The sequence below is a fragment of the Fukomys damarensis genome, unplaced genomic scaffold, assembly GCF_012274545.1.
Source record: "Fukomys damarensis isolate Sample0158 unplaced genomic scaffold, DMR_v1.0_HiC HiC_scaffold_19, whole genome shotgun sequence".
Classification (NCBI taxonomy): Eukaryota; Metazoa; Chordata; class Mammalia; order Rodentia; family Bathyergidae; genus Fukomys; species Fukomys damarensis.
The window spans coordinates 55,350,596-55,373,157 of NW_022900931.1; the positions used below are offsets into that span (position 1 = coordinate 55,350,596).

At 41.2% G+C, this 22,562-nt stretch overlaps 1 protein-coding gene across 2 annotated transcripts in view; it reads right to left on the bottom strand.

Annotated features, from left to right (window-relative positions):
- LOC104863725 (zinc finger protein 2 homolog) overlaps window positions 1–22,562 on the bottom strand; it is a 32,919-nt gene that overhangs the window by 3,684 nt on the left and 6,673 nt on the right. The window contains exons 3-6 of one of the 2 annotated variants that reach the window (XM_010626306.3): window positions 12,283–12,673; window positions 4,055–4,093; window positions 1,087–1,213; window positions 484–591 (exon numbers count right to left, since the gene is read on the bottom strand). In XM_010626306.3, the coding sequence (XP_010624608.1) occupies window positions 484–591; window positions 1,087–1,213; window positions 4,055–4,093; window positions 12,283–12,315 (307 nt within the window). In that variant the 5' untranslated portion in view covers window positions 12,316–12,673. The remainder of the gene's footprint in view (window positions 1–483; window positions 592–1,086; window positions 1,214–4,054; window positions 4,094–12,282; window positions 12,674–22,562) is intronic. The other variant, XM_010626307.3, reaches the window with a different exon arrangement.

A 22,562-nucleotide genomic window follows, 5' to 3' on the forward strand; every position in this document is an offset into this window, starting at 1 on the left:
TCTTACATGATAAGGAATGAATAAACAGCAGTCTTGGGAGGTTATGGGAACTGAAGTCAACAAGACAAAGGGCATGTTATACTTAGCTATACCTGCTATACAAACATCATACTGTGAGGTCTGGGGAAAAGGAAAGACACAGAGGTGGGATACTGCACAGAAAGAGTCGCTGTGCCTCTCACTCACAACTGTTCTGAAAAGTGTATATATCCTAGCACATTATATGTAGCTTAGTGCTGGAGAATGCTACAAGGGGAATGGTGGGGAATGATGGATGCTACCGAAAGCCAGAAAGGTGTGTCTAGTCAGAGTCAGAAGTCACTGCAGGAACGACAATGGGGAAAAATGTTAAGAATAGGACTGAACAGATGAAATCAGTCAGGGCCCCATCCTTGGTATGAAAACGGTAATGGGCACTGGAGAGGTACCTGGTACCATTAGAACCCAGTTTTAATGTTAAGCTATCATCCACTTCTGACTTACCAGAGTTAGGTCCCCTCGAGATGGCTGGAGTGAAGTCAGCCGTATCAGGCATCCAGGTCTTTTCCCCCACCTCCAGTTGAACAACATGAATTCGGGAAGATACAAGTCCTAAGTGAGAGACATGGCAAGTGAGGAAATAGCAGTAGTGCATGGTAGCTCCATTGCCCCACAGACATGGTAAATTAGTACAAAAAGAACTACAGAGGAGCATCTTATAGGAATAAAGTAATAGTGTCAAAACTAGTGGCCACAACGGTACTGCAATTCCTTGAATGAGGCAACAGGAAATGTCAATGGGAAGAGCTGTGGGCTGAATACGGAAGAGAGAGGTATGCTTCTAGACAATGACTCTCTTCAGATGAGGCCATACTAGGTAGGATCCATCAGGTTTACTGGAAGACACCTGCCACCATATCTTTTCTGGCAAGGTTTCCAGCCCTAGGTGAGAGTGGCCTCAGGAGAGAATGGCCAACCTGTGGTACTCACAGCACCTACCCAAGAAAACCTAGTAGGAAGCAGTGTCTATAGGACGCTGTGAGAAGCAAAGATCAACCCAAGAAGAAAAGAGCCCAGGTCAAGATGGGGAAAGTGAGAGGGACTTACCCAATGAAGCCACAAGGGCAATGTTCTCCAGCATCACATCCAAGTACAGGAGTCTCTGTGTCTCATCAAGAAGCTTCCACTCTTCCCAGGAAAAGTCCACAGCCACATCCCCAAAGGTCACACTGCCCTACACAATAGGGAGAGCAGTGTCCCTGAGCAGACTCTTTCCTTAGAAACATCAGTCTAACTCTTGCTTTCTCTTGTCCCCAGCTCACAAGGCCACTGCTGCTCTCTCTCTCCCCCCCCATACTTCTATTGATCACTGTGTCACCATATCCATTAAGGTATGTGGGTATATAAATGCCACTGAAGCTTTGAGCCTCACAAAAAGAGCCCCACCCCTCTCCTCACAGTAAATTCTCCTGGGTTCCACATTCATGCCTCCCTGAAGAAGCAAATGCAAGCTCAGTTTTCTCCCTAGAACTCCTAGGACCAAGTACCTCAGGACCATCATTTCATGTTGTCTTTCTGAACACATTCTGTGCACCATCCCTTCCTCACATTTCTTATCTCCTACTGCCACTGCCAACCCCCATTGCTCCCTACAGGAATCTTCTCACTTTTCTACTTTCCACTCTGCACCTGGCATCCACAGAATGCTTGGGACATGCAACTATGACTTTATCCTACTCCAGGCCTCTCTGATGGCTCACAATCCTAAGGAAACCTGGAGCCCTGCTTCAAAGACCTCTCTACCTTGCCCTATTCCTTACTTCAACCTCAGTCACTCAGAACCATGAGTGGGTAGCAGACACATTAAATTCTTTTCCACTGCTGAGTTGCATATGCTGTCCCTCCCCCATTTCAACCGTCCTCTTTCCATCAAAGTCCTATTCAATGCCTGGCTCCACTTGTCTCCTGCCATTCACTATCTCCCATTTAACTATAATGTTACCCATGAGAATGAGTAAAGCTCTCCAGGCTCTGACACAGGTCACCAAGAAAGCCTGGTGTACCTTTAAAGAATAGAATAAGCACAGGTCCGGGTCTTACCATCACTTCATCTCCATAACTGCTATGTTTCCACAACCATCTCATGACATTCTCCCTTGAAAGCCTTGGCCTCCTATCAGACCCACATCCTATGCTCCTACTCTCTCCCTCAATGCTGACTGTAATGTTTGCCAACTCCATTTTAGAGCCCAAGAAAGGGTCCTAGTCCTTCATCCCTGCCCTCCCATTCCATAGCTGTTAATAGTTTGAATCCTCAAAGGCTAATATACTAAAAGCTTGGTCTCCAGTTGATGGCACTACTGGGAGATGAAGGATCCTTTAGAATATGGTACCTAGCCAGGTGTGCTGGAGCACACCTATAATCCCAGCACTCAGGAGGCTGAGGCAGGAAGATAGCCCTGAGTTAGAGGCCAACCTGGGCTATGCAGTGAGTTTGAAACCAGCCTGAACTACATAGCAAGACCTTGTCTCAAACCCCCTCACCCCTCTAAAAAAATGGTATCTAAGTAAAGAAAATTGGGTCACTGGTGGGGCAGTGCCCTGGAAAAATGTATTAAGATCTTGCTTCTTCCTCTCTCTTCACTTCCTAGCTGCCATTAAGAGAGCAGTTTTGCTCTAGGATGCACTCCCCACCATGATGTTCTGTCTTACCACAGCCCAAAGCAATGAGGCCAAACTGCCATGGACTAAAGCTTCCAAACTTCCTTTGAAGTTCATTTTATCAGGAATTTTGTCACTGTAACAAAAAGCTAACACAGTGCCTGCCCATTAGTGGCTTTGCCACCACTACCTGAAGATTCCCCCTCCTAAATGTATCTAGTGACTTATAGCCTACCCTGGCCTACACACCTTGTTATATCTGCATCTGAACATCCTGAACTCCAGACCCATTTGTTAAGCTATCCACTCAGTGCCTCTACTTGAAAGCCTCTAGAATATCTCAAAAACCTAACTCCTAATACTCTCTATGAAATTCACTCCCACAACTAACTCCTTCATCTCAGTTAATATCATGTTTTCCTTCTAGCAAGAAAGGCCAAAATCTTTCATTATTACCCCTGACTCTTTTCCACATCAGAGAGTAGAGTTAAAAAAAAAAAAAAAAAAAAACTAGAAGCCATAGATTCTCTACCTCCACATCCACCACTCCAACTTGGCCAAAATCAATACTCATTTAGACTATTGCAATAACCTCCTCCATTGCCCCTGATGCCTATATTCCATTTTGCATCCAGGGGAAATCTGTTAATCCTTGGAGGTTACCTCAATCCTCTATCCCAAATGTTCCTTAGCAGCCAGTCACGTTGGAAGACACCTGTAATCCCAGCACTCAGGAGGCTGAGGCAAGAGGATCACCATGAATCCAATGGTAGCCTGGGCTACATAGTGAGACCCTGACTTACAAAACCAAAACAAACAAAAATGTTGCTCCTCGGGGCCAGGGATTTAGCTCAGTGGTGCCACTGCCTGCCTCACAAATGCAAGGTCTTGAGTTCCATCCCCAGTACCAAAAACAAAACAAAAAAATAAATAATTGAGAAAAATGTTCCTTGGCTCCTAACATTCAAAAAGAGAGACAAGGGGCCTGGAGATTTAGCTCGGCAGCTCTGCACCTGTTTGGCAAGCACAAGGTCCTGAGTTTGATTCCCAGTATGAGGAAAAAAAAAAAAAAAGAGAGACATATTTGCTCAACCTGCTGTTTTGGGCCTCATCTCTATGCGGCTTCCAAACATAATGGAGACCTTTGGTTCCTAAATAGTGCCAGCTGTTTCACCTACACGAGTCCCCTGTGCTTATAATACCATCTGCACAGCATTCTAGATGTTGCCAGAAACGATGACTTCTCTATATAACCCTCAGCCTAGATTTCAGTCCCTGAGTCTGAGGGAACCTCAGAGACCCTAGACCTCATGGCCAGAGGCGTAGCCAATATACAGTTCTAAGACACCATAATTCCAGAGACCATATGATTGGAAGATAAAGAGGCCATGGGTCTGAGACACCTTCTACTCACCTGTGCATGGTGAGTAAGCACTTCTGCACCCATAGGTACCTGTGAAAAGAACAAGACTGTGGGCAATGGGCATCCATGGTGGAGCCTTGAGGGCTCATCCAACCCCTCATCCTGCTCTGAAGCAAGGTGACCTTCAGGTGACTGTCTAACTTACGGGCCTCACTCATCAGGGCTGCCTTTTATCAGCTGTTTGATAGTGGATGGCTTAACCTCCCTATGCCTCAAAGTTCTCTGTAAAATGAGGATAGTAACAGAATCAGCTTCTTTTTTATTTTCCAGAATCAGCTTCTTAAGGGCTGTTGGGATCAAACACATTAGTACATATCAAGTGCTAAGTATGTGCTATCTCTATCTATACAACTAGTCTTTTCCTGTTAAACTATAACCACATTCATGATATGAATGAATCTCAGAAAATTAATACATAGTCTGATAATATTGAGTAAAGTTTAAAGTATACAAAAATAATTATCATGTAATTATAAGTTATATTCACATATGATTAAAAATTAATAGAAAGTAAACCAAGGAAAACACAAAATTTTAAATGGATGATTATATTAACACAAGGAAGAAGGACCACATGAAGCTTCAAAACTGGTAAAGTCCTTCTTCTCAGGGTGGGCGTTAGGTTCAAGGTTGTTTGTCTTATTGTCAGTTTTAATATTTTACCTGTACATTTTAAATATATTTGGTGTTGAAGGAATCCAATGACCACCATCCTGGTCTAAGCAGAGACCACTTTAAATCCCTTTCCCCTGCTATGCTTTTACACCTGCTGCAGACGTGTCATGGGTCCATCAGGTCCAGTAAGCACAGCTACATCCTTTAATTCCCAATGAGTTTGGCCGCTCCTCTTGACAAATAACACGCAACTCTTTGTAAGTTTTCAAGCCCAGTCCCGGGCGGATAGCCACAACTCCTCTATATTGACCTCTCTCCCATGAAAGTCCCATTGTGACTTTTCCTTTCCACAGCCCCCCTTTTATATGCTCATGACCCTATGAAGACCTTATACCTGTACAAGCATGGATGGTCTGGTCTCCAATGCCAATGTGGTCCCTCTCAGGTTTGTTCTGAAATAATCCTATCCTGATGAGCTCATACCCCTGCTTCTTTTCCTTTGTGTCCTAACAGGTGTGATTTCAATATAACTTAAAATAACCACCAAACAGAGCTCTCTCAGGTGATAATTAATCATCACTGTATGTGTGCATTTAGAAGGTTTTTTTGTGTGTCTGTTTTTATTTGTGGGGGGCCCTTGGGTTCTTATGCTTGCGAGGCAGGCAGCGGAACCACTGAACTAACACTGAACTAACACCCCCGCCTTTTTGTCTTTTTTTTTTTTAGTCATCTTTAAGCATTTAAAAGAACGTGACTTTTAAGACTTTAGGCTAGTATGATAATGGTACTGCTTAGTAGCATATTAAGATATGAAACAAATGTTAAATGTTCCTATAAGTTTAATTTCCACAGGTCGCATCTCTAGTGCTGACTAGCTTCCTCCACCTTCTTTCTTTTTGTCTCTTCCTTTTACCTCAGCCTCTAGTTTATCTTGCTATCTAAACTAGTATATGCTTTTTAGGTACTGTAGACAGAGGAATCTCCAGACCTATTAAGCCCTCGTGAGTTCCTTACCTATGATGCAGGGGTGACTTTTTAAGGAAAACCTAGCCCTTTTGTATGACTTTTTTCTTACCTTTCTATCTTACTGTGAAAGACACCAGAGGATTTGCGCACTTATCAGGATAATTCCAGTAATGCCAAGGTCAAGGATACTTGTTTTTCTCTGGATACAACAGCAATGAGACCAGCTGGTGCCAGATCCTGGGAAAAACTGGAGGGAGCTATTTGCTTGACCCTGAGAAAAACTGGGGTGAGCACCACTGCTTGACCCAAAGGGAGATCCTAAAAGGATCCTGTGTTTTCTTCATCTCTTTTTCTAAAGTATACAAGCCAGATCTTAAAAGATGCATACATCTCAAAAGACTATGAGGGCCAGGGATTTAGATCAGTGGTGCCATTGGCTATCTCACAAGCACAAGGTCCTGAGTTCGAGACCCAGTACCAGAAAAAAAAAAAAAAGATTATGAGTGGGCCAGGGATACAGATTAGTGGCAAAGCACCTACCTGGCAAGCACAAGGCCCTGAGCTCGAACCTCAGTACTAAAAAAAAAGGATTATGAGTAATTCAATGTCTATTCCCAAATGTCACTTACAGGTTATATTTCACAAAACTAGAACTGCTTAGGGCCAGGGATTTAGATCAGTGCTTCCACTGCCTGCCTCACAAGCACAAGGTCCTGAGTTTGATCCCCGGTACCAAAGAACAAAACAAAACTAGAACTGCTTAAAAAAGAATTGTTTTTCCCTCTGTATTTCTTGAATGTATGAGTAAAAAGGCCTCAAATATGGTTTATAACAAGGAAGGAAAATGGACCACGGTCCCATCTAGCAATCTGTAACAATTATCTCCCTTTTCTGCCTCTTCCTTGATTTAACTCTATGTCTTAAAGCAACCACAGTAGGCCAGGTGTGGTGGCGCACACCTGTAATCCCAGTACTTGGGAGGCTCAGGCAGGAGTATCACTGTGAGTTTGAGACCAGCCTGGGCTACACAGTGAATTCCAGGCCAGTCTCAACTACCTAGTGAGATCCTGTCTCAAAAAAGCAAAGGGAAAAATAAATAAATAAATAAATGAATAAATAAAGCAACCACAGTATTTAAAAAATCTGTCAAAAATAAAAATAAAAAAATTTAAAAATCTGTCAGAGTTACATAAATAGGATTTACATTTTTTTTAAAAAAGCATTAATTGGTACACCCTAGCAGTAATTCCATTTTCAGTTACAAGCCTAAAACTGAGGGGAAAAGATTATTATAATTCAACATGGCCAATATATGTAAAAATATACTGATTTAATGTCATTGCTCTACATGTCATCTATGTTTTTTTGGCCTGTGCTGCAGAGCAAGACTGATGGGATAAGTGTGATTAAAGGAAGGGAGGGTATTTTGAGGAGGATTAATAGCAATGTTTTCTTGACTGTAATAATTTTTCTTTAAACATTAAACTGTATACTGCAACCACACTTGCTATGTTTGTAATAACTGACTAAAGTGCCTACAGCTGTTTTATTTACTTTTTAAAGCTTATATTATTTTTAAATTTTAATTTAATTTTTAAATTTTTTGTCTTTATAGTTTTCCGGCTGTTTATTCATTTACTAAAAAACTGGTTATACAGATATTGAACTGTTACTAAATTCACTTGGGACATTAAAGGAGGACTCTTTTAAAATAAAGAGACATTGATTGCCATGGAAACTGCAAGGTGTACATGAAACTTCCAAATACAGTGATATAAAGGTTCTACGATTTAGGTCAGTGGTGGCAAACCCATGCCAGGCGTGCCACAGCAGGCTGCTTGTTTCACTGAAAGCTGCCTGCCATCACTGACTCAGGTTAAGGTATATGTTCCCATGTGCTACTTTCAGGTACGTATATCTACAAATTATTCTCCAGAAGTTCTGTTTAAATTGGCTTGTGAGTAAGTGGATATTCACGTAAGTAGCCCAGAAAACTTTTGTTTGGGTAAAATAAAAGTAAAAATGTCACTAAAGTTGCTCACATACACTTTGCCTAGTATTTGCCTTTGCTAAATGTTTACCATTGTGCGTCCATTATTTCCTGTATTTTATTTTATTTTATTTATTTTTTGGTACCGGGGATTGAACTCGGGTCCTTGCACTTGCAAGGCAGGCCACCAAACTGCTGAGCTAAATCCCCGGCCCCTTCCTGTATTTTAAATACCAGATTTTTTAGGGTTTTTCTTTGGCTTAAAATATATGCAAAGCTTAAAATATTAACTCTGCGAACCTAATATCTTGGTTCTCATAAATAATCTAAAATAATTGTTAAAATAAGTAAATAAAATGGGATTCATACTTACAAATGTTTATCAAAGCAACTAAGTTGCTAAATATAAATTCAATATTCTTGGCTTAAAGTTTACAAAAAGACAAAATATTTCAATCTACTAAATGTGTTTTTAAAAAGTTTAAGAGTATTTAAAGGTTACTAAGAGTTAAAATTCTAATATATAATTCTGTACTTTAAAATTATAATTTAAATTGCCTGAGGATGTACCAGATAAAACTCTCCTTCCGTGGCTGAAAAACCAGCTGCTTGAACCAATCTGCCAGTTTTCTCCAATGATGGGTGACCCTTCTGGTTTGCCCCAGTTTCGTTGCACCCTACCCCAACAAAAATTATTTTTTAAAACTGTTATATGTGATTGGGCTGTCTATAATTAAAAGTTAGCAGAACATGGTGGGGCAAGCCTGTAATCCCAGCAGTTGGACGCTGAGGCAAGAGAACCACCAAATTCGAGACCAGCCTGGACTAAATACGAAGACTTCAAAAATAAATAAATAAAATCAAAAGGTTTATAGTTTTCAAAATTCTTACAGAGACAACAAAACTTTCTTAAAATGTTGATCTGCTCTTGGTAAAAATTTACAAAAACTGGGCTATGAAACAAAGCTTTTATATTTTATCAAGATTAATTTCTATATTTTCTGCCACTGGGTTTTTAGTTACTTCTAAAAACAGTTTTAAGGGAGTTAAATTTATTTAAATGTCTGTTATAAAGTCAATTGTATACATCTGAAGATTAAATTTACTAGTCTACGTTTTGTCAAAATGTAGTATATACAAAAAAAAGAAATACAATAAGAAGAGAGTCATCAACATAACTCAAAAAATGTAGTATATAAACTTAAATGTACAGAAGTTTAATACAAAGCAACTAAGAAGCGCTTTTTTTTTTTTTTTTTTCTGGTACCAGGGACTGAACTCAGGACCTTGCATTTAGCAAGGCAGGCACAGCACCACTGAGCTAAATCCCTGGCCCAGAAGCACTCTCTTATGTAATATACATCTAAACATTAAACATATAAAACAATCAAAACCTTTTGACATCTCTGCTTTGTATTTGATACACTTCAGCCCTGTCATTTAAAACTTATTTATGCATATAGCTGAGAATGCTGGAGCACACTCTGGGAGGCTAAGGCAGGAGGATCACAAGTTCTAGCCCGGCGGTCTTAGCGACAGCTTAGTGAGACCTGGTCTCAAATTAAAAAATAAGAAAAATGTCTGCAGATGTAGCTCAATGCAAAGGGCTTGGATTCAATCCCCAATACCACAAAAGCAAAAAAAAAAAAAAACCCAAAAAAACAAAACCCCAAAACAAAAAACCAAAAAAAACTTGACCTACATCTATTGGCTCCGACTAAACACTTTTTTTAATTGTATAAATGAGATATACTTGTTTTTTTGGGTAAATCTATCTATAGTCATTAACACTTTCCTAAACTAGTAGAAGGCCTAAAGCTATTTTTTTACTTTTATTAGTGCTATTTATTAGCCTATATGCACCTATTTCAAAAAACAAAACCTGAGCATGTATATGTGTGTTTATCTATATAGATATATAAAATAAAACACATAATATACACAGCCAGATTCATAAAAAAAGAACTCTAACAAGTACTCTTGGATACAGCTTTTTAAAGCTACTATGCCCAACTAACACTAGTCTTACTGTGATTTTGGTCTTAAATGCCCTAAAAAGTATGACCAAAGGTAAAATAATTAATAGAAATATAAAAATAGAGCTAAACTGGATATAAAAAGGAGCTTTAAACAGAATACCAACTGTCACTGGTAGTCTCCAGCCACCCCTCTAACATCTTCACCAACAGCCATTAGAGGTCCATATTCCGAATACTACTAGATGTTCCAAAAATATGTCCTTCAACCTATCTTATTATATTCTCATGTGTCCCCACCAAGGAACGTATTTGTCCCTTGGGTAAACATCTGGCTTTTGTATAGGTCTCCCAAAACAATAAAAATGCTAATATAGGGCCGGGGACTTAGCTCAGTGTGCCGCTGCCTACCTTGCAAACAGTACCAAAAAAACAAACAAAATGCCAATATAAACCAGGTATGGAGGTGCCAGCTTGCAATATCAGCATTCTGAGAGAATGCGGTAGGAGGATTCAAAATTCAACTCCAGCCTTGGTAATAGAGGGAGACTCCTCTCAAACAAAGAAATGGTCTGGGGATATAGCTTAGTGTGAAGGCCCTGGGTTCAACTCCCAGATTGAGGGGGGTAGAAGGTAAAAAGGAGCCGGTGACAATTGTAATGTTGAAACTGTCAAAGCCAGGTGTGATGGCACACGCCTGTAATCCCAGCACTTGGGAGACTGAGGCAGGAGGATCGCCTGGAGTTTGAGGCCAGCCTGGGAAACATAATGAGATCAAGGCCAGCCTGAACCACACAGCTAGCCTCTTTCTCAAAAACAAACAAAACTATTAAGAAAAACTGCAGTTTCAGGACACAAAAGTTGCTCGAGCCTTTTTCCTTTCCAGGAAACTCAACCCCACACACACACACCTTTTTCCTAAGGATCTTAAAGACACATTAAGCCTGGGCTTGTGATTGTCACCTGTATATTACACTTTTTTCCCCCACAGAAAATGAGCCTATCTCAACCTCAAACACAGGAGATTTGCATTCTAACACAGCCTGCCAGTTGAGTAACCTGACAGATGGTAGGCATATACATCCAAGATTACCCATTTGAGAACATCCCTAAGTCTACATAAAAACCCTTACTCTTAACCACCGTGTGCCTCTCAAGGGCCCAAACACTATTCTGAATGTGTACCTGTTTAATTCTGCCTTTATACCACCCACTGACACATCTTGGAAATTCTTTTTCTGTTAGGGAAGTTATCGAACCTATAACCTGTCCCATGGGTGAGGTGCGCTGAAGTTCCCCATCTCTGCTTTGGTGACCTCCTTGGGCCCTGTGCAGTGACAGCACACTTCGTATTTTCTTCTGAAGCAGCAGTCAGGGACTTAAAACAAATGTTTTTGTAAAAAACAAAACAAACCCCAAACATTGACTAGGTAACTAAAAGTAGAACAAAGCTTGACCTTTGTTTTGTAACCTTTGTTATCTTAAAACTTTGGGGCAAGTCCCCTTTCAGCGCTGTATATAGGTATGTTAATTGTCAATCTAAAGGTTGGAAAAGCATGTCAATTGGTCCTGAATTTACATAATCCCATCCCCTTTCAAGACTGTGCTATTAAGATTGGGGGTTTACAGGGACATTGGACCGCGCCCAGAAGCCTCCAAGTCATCAAGTTTCCAAGTAGGTCACCCTAAATTGAGTGTCATTGTGTCTTTCAGTAGAGTCTTACGACATTGAGACTGCCCCACACAAAAATAATCATCTAATGGAAACTTCAGTGCCCCCTCAAGTAAAAAGACCTCTCCCGGGACCATTCCGCAGACAAAGCCATGAGATCAGCATCAACCAGCCACTAGCCCAACCCAGAAAATCTTAAAAAACCTGTCTTGGTTTTTTTATAGGCCAATTTGAGCCACCTCTTCAAATCTGTGCCATTATCAGTTTCTAAAAGTGAAGGCTTTGCCTATATTCTCTTTTCATTATGGGGCCAGCAAAAAAGAACTTTGTCAGTTCCTCAAGCTTAGTTAAGTCCCTTACTTTTCTCTTACGGTCCAATTAAATCTCCCCCGCCTTGCAAATTCCTCCTTCATCATTAACTTTCATTATCAGCGACGCAAGGACCTGCAGCAGCCGGTGACACTGGCTCTGGCTACATCACAGCCATTATCCAGGAGTCTGCAGCCGTAGCCTCCTCAAAGTCTCTTAACTTTCACTCTATTGCTCCTCTCCCCAGTCCTTGGCAGCCTACAGAAATCTTTTAAAATCTCAATTCAGCGAATCTCTCGGTTCCTACCCCCTCCAGGAGACCCCATCACAGCGTCCTCAGAACGTGGGCCTAACCGCACAGGGAGCCGAGCCACGTGTGACTCATCCCTCCCCACCCCACCCCCTGCTCAGGCTGCCAAACCACGCGTGACTCATCCCCAAGCAATCTCTTTGCTAAAGACAGAAGACAGGCCTCAAGTTCCCTAAAGCTGCATTCAATGCCAACTCCAGACTCTTCACACGCCGGCCCCTTCCACTCTCCAGCTCGCCGAGCGACAAATGGGGAAGGCAACCCGGAGCGCGCCACCTTCTGACTGAAAGAGAAATGAGGGCCTGCGCAGCATCAGGGTCTTTAGGATTGGGAGGTGGATGTCTGGACCGATTAGATCGGTTTAGGGGACGCAATACTAACCTGAGCCAGGTCCTTCCGGGCAAGAGTCACCATCAAAGCCTGTAAGTGGGGGTAAAGCCAGGAAAAGCAGACTCTACCGAAACTGTTGTCACGCAGCAGCACCCCCGGTAATCCTCAGAACCGCCTCCGTCAGCAAGGACAACACTGGCTCTCCGATCGTCCTGCTCACTATCTCGCGCTCCACTGACCGCTGAAGAATAGCGCGGAGTAGACAAGACACTAGAAAGGCCAAGATGACTGTGGCCAGGTGTGCGACGGAAGTTCCGCCTTGACGCCCATCGATCGCACGGAAACGCTCTTTTATTGGTCGAACTTTGCAGGCGTGAGGCGCAGGGTCTTCTGGGTAGAGTAGTCCCCGAAGGACGAGGGCCTTGGCTTTGTGGACTACCAACTAAAAGCAAAGAGGCACTCAGAAGGACTTTGTGAAAGATGGACTCAAAACTCCAAACATTGGGGCTGGGGATTTAGCTCAGCGGTTCAGTGGCCTGCCTTGCAAGCGCAAGGACCCCCCAAAAAACTCCAAACACTGAACACTCCTCCTTTTTGTTTCCCAGTACGGTGGACTGAACAAGGACCTTCGCTCTGAGCTACATCCCAGCCCATTTTTAATTTTTTTATTTGAGATGGAGTCTTGCTAAATTCCCCAGACTGGGTTTGAATTTGAATTTGTAGTCCCTTCCTGTGTCACCCTCCAAGAGTACTAGGATTGCGGGCTGTACCCCACGCCTATTGATCTCACTCCACTTACAGAGCCCACCTGTAATACCGCATTCTAGGAGGCTCAATTTGAGCCCAGACTGAACAATTGAACGACTGTCTCAAAATTATGAAGGTCTCAAGATGTATGTAGTTCAGTGGGAATGCCCTGAGTTCAAGCTCAATCCCCAGTACTTGGAAGAAGAAAAAGGATAAAGAATAAAGAAAGGAAAGGGACAAAAGTACACACTCAGATTTCCATACAATGCAGTCTGCAAAGGATTACTCTCTGCAATCCTGCCTCGGCCCCCCGAGTGCTGAGATTGCCAAGTGTGTGCCACCATCCTTGGCTTTGTGTTCAGGTTTGAGCCCACTCTAAATGTTTGGAGACATTATTTCATGTACTCTTCAAGTTGTAAAATCAAATCAGTATGCAATCGTACAATGCCATTCTGAAATAAACTGCACTCCCTGTTAACTAGAAGTTAATATTATCCTTTTTTCTCTTCAAATATGTGGAGGCTGGAGATTTCTAATTCAGTCTTGTCATCTTCAGTACACATGAACTAATGGGATAGATGTTGGGTCTGGGTTGTGGACCAAGTATCACTCTGACACTAATTCTGACAGAAACTTCCCAATATGTGAAGGCATTGTTTGTGCTCAACCCAGAAGCAACACTGTTTTATCTCAGTAGTATTTCCTACTTGATGGTTCTACATATGTTAAAGAAAAAAAAAGAACCAGACTATACTTAAAATAGTAAAAGCAGAGCCAGTTATTGTGGCTCACACCTGTAATCCCAGCACTCAAGAGGCTGAGGCAAGAGGATGACTGTAAGTTTGAGGCCAGCCTGGGCTACATAGTGAGTTCAAGGCCAGTCTGAACTGCATAATGAGCTCTTGTCCCAAAATAAACCAAAAACTCTAAACACGACAAGTATAAGCTTGGATTTATAGAAAAGGAGCAGGACAAAGGTCAGTGGATGGAAAGTAACTAAGAGAAAACATTAAGAATCATTAGAGAGATATTCAATTTATTTATTTATTTTTAGCAAAATATTTATTGGTACATTTTAGACATACATAATAACACTCATCATAGGGAATTTGCATGTAGACATGATATATCCCACCTTTTTCCCATTTCCCCTCTCCTTAAGGCCCCTCCCTGTGTACAAAAGCTTCATTTCCATTTTTCCCTTCTAATTTCACTTTTTTCTTCCTCCTTCATTCCTTTCTCCCCCCACCCTTTTTCCCTTTCCCACTTGAATATTTTATTCCCATTTGCCAATATCTATTATACATTTTATCATCCTTACTTCTACTTTTGGTTTCTCACACCAGAGAAACAATGTGGTATTTAAATATGTGTGTCAGATTTATTTCACTTAAGAATGTGGTCTCAAGGTCCATCAATTTAGCTGTAATGTCTGAAGCTCCTCTTTCCTTTATGATAGAATAGTACTCCATGTATTTAAAATAAAACACATCTTCCTTATGCATTGGTCAGTTGATGGGCATGTGTGCTGTTTCCAAGGTTTAGAATTATAAACTGTGCTGCTATAAACCTGGGTGTGCATATGTCTCTTAGGTATGATGCTTTTATTATTTTGAGAAGATACCAAGAAGGGGAATAGCTGGTCAAATGGAACCTCTTGTTTTAGGTTTTTGAGGAATCTCCACATTGATTTCCACAGTGGTTGTACCAGTCTGTACTCCACCAACAGTGGAGAAGGGTTCCTTTTTCCCCAGAGCACCACTAGCATGTGTTTTTGGCTGATTTCTTGATAGCAGCCATTCTTTTTGGCCTGAGATGGAATCTCACAGTTGTTTTAATCTGTATTTCTTTAATAACTAGTGATGTTCAACATTTTTTCATGTATTTATTTGCTGTTTCTATTTCTTCATCTGAGAAGTGTCTATTCATTTCAGAGAGGCATTCAATTCAAACGGACACAACGGGAATCTTGCTGAAAGCAGGTTAGAGTGATCAGATATCATTTGGATGGTGTGGGATGAGAAATTTGATCACTCATAAATTCAGGTTGATCAGATATATGAAGTGGAAGATTATGGCTAAACTGATGTAGCAAGATTCTTTTTTATTATTTTATTTATTTTTTGGTAGCAAGATTCTTGCTACATCTACATCTTAGGCAACATAGGCCCAATAAGGAGGAACACCAAGGCTCAAGCTTACAGTACTTAAAGATGCCTGACCAAAACTGAGTGAAGAAGAGTTGCTTTCCATCCCTGCTCTTGTTGGAGGGGAAAAGAGGCATTCTGCTTTCCTTTAAGCCATCTATTTCTCAATCCATTATCTTTTAAGAACAAGCTGAATCATTTATTGAGATTTGATTGTAGGGAATTTTTTGCTGGTTCTGTAAGTCAGATAAGCAATGAAGGTGGTTCCTATGACAATAATTTTTCAAAAAAGATTAATGGCTGGATATTTTTATCCATTGATGGGACTGCACATTCTCATGAAATTTTCTGAGTGGCCTACACAGTAGCAAGCACAAAGGTTGCCACTACATAATCTATTGTGATTTCTCTCAAGTTTATGTCAAGTCCTCTAACTTCAGCCTATAATGGCTTTTGGAAAGGAAGAATTTTAATTTTCAGGGATGGCAAGTTAGTAGGGTAGGAAAAAATTGGAACACTAATTATTGACAAAGTGTGTTACAGAGCATAACTTAAAATAGAATTTGCCAAGAGATAAAAATAGCTCAAAGACTATGAACAAGATTATAATCTTACTACCCAAAGGTTGCACTATAGTTTTCTATTGAAACAAGTCACTCTCCATCACCACTAACTGGACTTTCATTTACAAAATATAACTCTGATCTCTTTTAGAGTTGGCCTGATTATTTACATAAATTCAGAAGAATGGTATGGAACATATAAGCCTTTTAAAACTTACCTTACTGGAGCTGGGCGTGGTGGCACACTCCTGTAATCCCAGCACTGGGGAGACTGAGGCAGGAGGATTGCTATAAATTCAAGACCAGCGTGGGCTACATAGTGAGTTCCAGGTCAGTCTCAACTATATAATGAGACGCTATCTCAGAAAACAAAAAAAAATTAGTTTTTACCTTACTAGAGCATTAACAATTAATCCAAGATTAAACTTTAAAAGCTTTTTGAGGCTGGGAAGATAATTGAGAACTTGTCACTAGATTTAACCTTCAATATCTATAAACTTGGTGAGTTTCTTTCTGTTTCCTGGGCCTTACAGGAAGTGATGTTCACTCATCTGTAATGCCAGAAGCTTGGTAAGACAGAGACGGTTAGGTTAGTTTTTCCAAGACAGCCTTGTAAGCGTGTCTCCATAAGACAAACTTAATTCATTGCAGCTACCTCATTATAATCTAGTTTTATGCATCATTCTTAAAAATGTTTCAGCCAAAGCCTAAATATAGTCAGTGTTCCCAATTATGTCCTGCTGCAGTAATAACAGATTTTTATTGAACTTATGCAAGCAATTATATTGCAAATAATTAGAGTTCTACTTGAAGCACAGAGCAGGGTGGAGAGTGGATTCATTGGTACAAATCTCAATAGTTGTAGCACAGGTGGTGATCTCTATAATGAAGGCATAGAAAATAAGAGAACAGTCTTGATAATCTTGTAGATAGATTAGCTTAGTTTAAATTTTTGAGCTTTAGATAACTGCAGGATATGTATATGAATATTACACTAATAATAAAGCCTAAGTATTATTTACTATTTTCCACAAGGGCCTACACTGCCAATATGAGAAACCTGATCTAGATCATATATACAATATTTTGATACCTTTTTTCATTTTTGGTATATGGGTACTAGGGCTTGAACCCAGGTCTTCATATTGAGCTACATCCCCAGCCCCCTTTTAAAATCTTTTTCTGTCAAGACAGGGTCTTGCTGGTGCATCTCCAAACTTTTAATCTAAAGTTACCTAGACACAGCCTCAGAGCCATAATACAGGAGCAGACCAGGCCCTTCCAAGATAGGGCCTAGGCTCTCTGTGAGAACCCACAATGGTAGACAGGCTTGGGGAAAGGGCAGAGGGTTGTGCTGCCTCTAGGGGTGACTCATCCACTCCAAAGAGGCCAGGAGAAATATCAGTGCTAGGGCAAGGAGGAGCCAATTTAGGGGACAAGAGTATCATGGAGAGCAAAAAGCGAAGACTTCTTTAGGCAGTTGCCACTGATAATGTCAGTCCCACCACCACCACTTTCAGGTAGCTCAGTGCTCAGGACCTCACCTCCTCTGAGATTGTCACTAAGCACCTCTCCAAGTCCTAGACTTGGGTGTCCTTTCTGAGGCCATCCTGGAGAAATTAATGGCTAGGGCATGACAAGCTGGGACCTGCCTTGATGCCACACCCCACCCACATTAGTCCTGCCTGGCAAACAGGTTTTGTTTTGTTTTTCTTTTGCTTACTTATTAAAGTTTAGCACAACGGCATTTGCTTTCCTCAGATCACCCTGGTGGTAGTAGCCTCACCAGAATTCGAGCCAGGGCCCCTGATCCTACAGATACACATATCATTATTATCATTTTTCATTGTCCTTAGCCCATGTGGTACAGCTGTAGTGAATATCTGTGCTGCCTACTACAAGATCTTTCTTTTTGGGTTTGACTCAAATGTTGACTCTCAATGGGCCCTTGATCTGGCCAAGAGTATCGATACTTCTTGTAATGATGAAAAAGACTACTTCAGAGTCTTGATCACAATTTACAATTTATCAGTACTGACTTTGACATAGGTCTCCTTAAATACAAGTCACTTTAAGATTTTTCTCTCAGTATTTTGTAGCAGGGTTAAGAAACAATGGCCTGTGGGCTGAATTTGACCCCAACCTTTGTTTCTAAGGCCAGTTATTAATTACAGAGATGTAATACTCATAAGGGGGGTTACATTTTTTAAAAGATATGTGAAAGGGTCAAAAGTGACCCCAAAAATCTATTATATTTATCCTCTGGCCTGTGAAGAGAAAGTTTACACAGCTTTCTGTACATAGGTTATCCACAGCTTTTGCTAATTCATTCATGACAGTGTTGTTGTTGCTTTGATACAGGGTCTCCTTATTAGTTCAGGGTGGCCTTCAACTCACTATATAGTCCAGGCTGGCCTCAAACTCACCAACCTCCTGCCTCAGCCTCCCAATCCCTGCTGGGATTACAGGCGTGCACCACTATGTCCAGCAGGAACTTTGAAATGAACAGAAAAAAAAGGAGCCATAACCCCTTTTCGTTTTCTGTTTTATATCACACAAAACAAACATCAACTCTGTTGCACACCTACATCTTCAAAGTACATCATTTGTACAAGAGAAGGGCTAGGAACAAAAACATGTTGACAGAGACCCTAACACGGGTAAGAGTGCCTCGCACTGCTTTCTGGTGGTGTGCAGGAGGGGCCACCTCATAGTCACTGGCACTAAACAAAGTTGCCAAATTCTTCACCAGATAATTCAGTAATAAAGCAAGGCTCTTCTCATTCCGAGGTGTACAAGCCAGCATTGCTCCAGTTCATACAAATAAGTCGCAGTCGATGTGGGGCTCCGTTCCTTCCTATAACAATCATCTGTTATATTGGCCTCTATTCCTGGCTCATACCTTATCATGGGGGTGGTGTGCACTGATTCTCCCATAGGAGACAAAGAACCTCTCCCTAGCACTTCTCCTTCTGCCTCTGGGCCCAAGCACTCCCTGCCTTCCAGCCCATGCTTTTCCCTCTAACAACACCCTCGCTGCTCCTGTGTGCTGACTCCCCTTTGTCTCATCCGTTGTCCCTCCTGACAGTATACTATGATTTAAATAAACTCTTTATTTTTACCCTGGTCTTGGTAAGTTCTTTTACTGCCCAAGTCACCAGCACTTGCAACACTGTCTTGTACAGCCATAGACTGAATCCCTAAACTCTGAGCCGAAGTAAGCTATGGTGCAAAGTATCGTCTCTCAGCAAAGGGAAAGCTGACTAACACACAGGGAATACAGCAAGAAATTGAAGAACTCTCCTAGATACCTGTTCCTCCTTGGCAAACCATGCACTTTTCTGAGGAGTGTTTGTAACACATCATTAAAACACATGACAAAGGGTGTGCCAGAGAAAAGAGGGAAAGAAATTAAATTCAGAGAAGCCCAAGTACTTAACTATGAAGTAAAAACCTTTAAACCTGTTTTGTTTTGCTTTTTTGAGATGAGCTCATTGTATTGCCCAGGCCGTCCTCAAACTCATAGCAATCCTCCTGCCACAGCCTCCCAAGTGCTGGGATTACAGGTGTGAGCTATCAACCCAGCTCTTTTAAACCTTTAAAATTTTAAATACAGGCTGGGCATAAAGAATGAGAAACTAGAGACACTTATAGCTAAATGGATGCACATTGAGGCCATACTCTTAAGTGAAATAAATAGGACACACGTGTGTGAATACCAAATAGTTTCTCTGGTGTGAAAGACTAAGTGTAAATAAGGATCAAATTGTATAATTCATAATGTGAAATAGGAAGAAAAAGTCTAAAGGAGTAGGGGAAGTGGGAAGGGTAGGGGAAAGGAAAGAAAGGAAAAGAAAAAATAAGAGAAAAGGAAAAAATGGAAACAAAGTTCTTGTAAATAGGACAGGGTTGAGCAGGTGAAGGGAGGGCAGGGGAATGGGGAAAAAATTGAGAACGAAGACCTGTCATGTAAAGGTACAAGATCCCCATGATGAATGTAACTGTACTGTCTACCTAGAATGTACCAATCAACTCAATGGGAAAAAAATGAATACATACATACATAACACAGGCTAGGGATACAGCTCAGTGGTAGAGTTCTTGCCTAGTGTGCACAAGGCCTTGGGTTTGATCCTCATCACCAAAACTTTAAAACAAGGTAAGGAAAGACATAGATATTTTCATTACATATAACTAAAAATGATTATTGTAACATTAATGAATTAATAAGAAAAAGATGGGGATTTAGCTCAGTGGCACCTCACCTGCCTGGCAAGTGCAGGGTCCTGAGTTCCAGTCCCAGTACTGGGTGGGGCAGCGGGGCGAGATACACAGCCCAGTGGAAATATTGGTAAAATGCACTGTTACACATTCCACAGAGAGAAAAATACAGATAGTTAATAAACATAAAAAGACATTTAACCTCATTAGTAATCCTACACATGCAATTTAAAACCAGTGAGTTACTAGTTCATATCTACCAGACTGGTCAAAAATTTCAAGTTGATCAGGATGGCCTTGAATTCACTGTGTAGCCCAGGCTGGCTTCAAACTCATGGCAATCCTCCTGCTTTCAGCCTCCTGAGATCTGGGAAATACTGCACATAATGAACATTGTAAGTTCCTGCACTCATGTGGTTGTGTTGTAAAAGAATAATGTTAAAAAAGAAAAAGATTGCAGGTAAAATATAGACAGTATGATTCTGTTTACATGAAGGTAGAAAGCAGATTAAGCATTTAGTTGTGAAGATATGTTATCATTATAAAATTATTTTTAAAAGCAAGAGCAGTTCACTGAAAATATAGGACAGAAGCATGAGCGTGGACTAGGGGTGCAGGATACAGAGGGGTTAAGGAAGCTTTGTACCTTAAACTATATAGTGAGTTCATGAATATTCAGTTTTGTATTGTTTCTTAAATTGTTGATATACGTGATTCGCCATCTATCTTTTACATATGGTGTGGTATGGGTGGGATTTGTTCCCCAAGGTTCATATGCTGGAAGCTTGGACCTCTGTGTGTGGCAGTGTTGAGGTCTTAAAACCACCAAGAGGTGGGGGTTTTGTGAAAGGTAGTGGGTCCTGAGACTCAAACCCTTGGAAGGGATTCATGCAAGCCTCATGGGACTGGCTTAATTCCAACAATGGGTGGTTAAACTGGATCTGGTGGCACACACCTGTAATCCCAGCACTTGGGAGGCTGAGGCAGAAGGATTGCTGTGAGTTCGAGGTCAGCCTGGACTACACAGTGAGACCCTTTCTAAAAGAAAAGAGCGGGTGTTACGTGCCAGGGATTTAGCTCAGTGGTGCATGCACCAACTCCTCACAAGGAATGTAATCATGATGTACTGCAAACACACACTAATAAAAAACTTTAATAAAAAATGTGTTGTTACAATGCTAGTTGAAGTGTTTCAGCTCTCTTTCTTGCCTGTCTCACCGTGTGATCTCTTCCGCACACGGTCACACCACAGTGATGCTATTTGCACTCAAAGAACTGAGGGGAGGGCTGGGGATTTAGCTCAGTGGTGCCGGTGCCTGCCTCACAAGCACAAGGTCCTGAGTTCAATCCCTGGTACCACCCCATCCCCCCACCAAAAAAAACGACTGAGGAGATGCCAACATCATGCTCTTGAACCTTCAGAACTGTAAGCTAAATAAATGTATTCCTTATACATTACCTAGCCTAAAGTATTTTATTATAGTAGAAGGAAGTGGACTAATACATTACCCATACTATATTAGCAATAAAAATGTTTTAAAATAGTAAGATGCAGTACAGATCTGAATTTTTTTTTTTTTTTTTTTTGGTACCAGGGATCGAACTCAGGTCCTTGTGCTTGCAAGGCAGGCGGCAGAACCACTGAGCTAAACCCCCGGCCCCTGAATAGACTTTTATAGAGACTCAGCCATAACACTGTTGTCACCCCTAAGAAGAGTTTTGAATTTTATTATTAGTAGTACTATTAGTTTGGTTTTTTGAGCCAGGATCTCGCTCTGTAATTCAGGTTGGTCTTGAATTCACTATGTAGCCCAAATTCTCAGCAATTCTCCTGCCTCAGCCTCCCAAGTGCTGTGATTACAGGCATGTGCCATTATGTCCAGATGAGTTTTGATTTTTTTTTTTTTTTTGGTACCGTACCAGGCATCAAACTTGGGACCTAGCGCTTGCAAAGCAGGCCGCAGAACCACTGAGCTAAATCCCCGGCCAGCCCCATATACTTTGAAATTACACAAGTCTCTGTTTTCTTTCTTTAGCCCTCCCCATCCATCCTGCTTTGTACGCAGTCAGAGAATCGATCACCCTCCAATACTTCACAAGTCAAAATTTAAAATATCACACACACACACACACACACACACACACACACACACACACACACACACGGCAGTACTGGGCATCAAACCCAGGAGTGTTTTATCACTAAAATACATCACCAGCCCTTTTTAAAATGTTTATTTTGAGAAAGTGTCTCACTAAATTGCTCTGCCAGGACTCAAATTTGTAATTCTCCTGCCTCAGCCTCCCTCAGTGCTAGATTACAGGCAAATGCTACCACACCTAACTTTAAAAAATGATATTTAAAGAAGTGACTTAATTTTTTTGAATACATTTTATTTTATCCCCTTCCCCCTCAAGACCCTTCTCTCCCTATGTACAAAATCTTTGTTTCTGTTTTTTTCATTTTCACTTTTTTCTTGAGAAATGACTTAATTTTAAAATAACTTAGTTGTGCTGGGCGTGATGACACACGCCTGTAATCCCAGCATTCGGGAGGCTGAGGCAGGAGGATCACTGTGAGTTAGAGACCAGCCTGGGCTACACAGTGAGTTCCAGGTCAGTCTCACTACATAGCGAGACCCTGTCTCAAAAA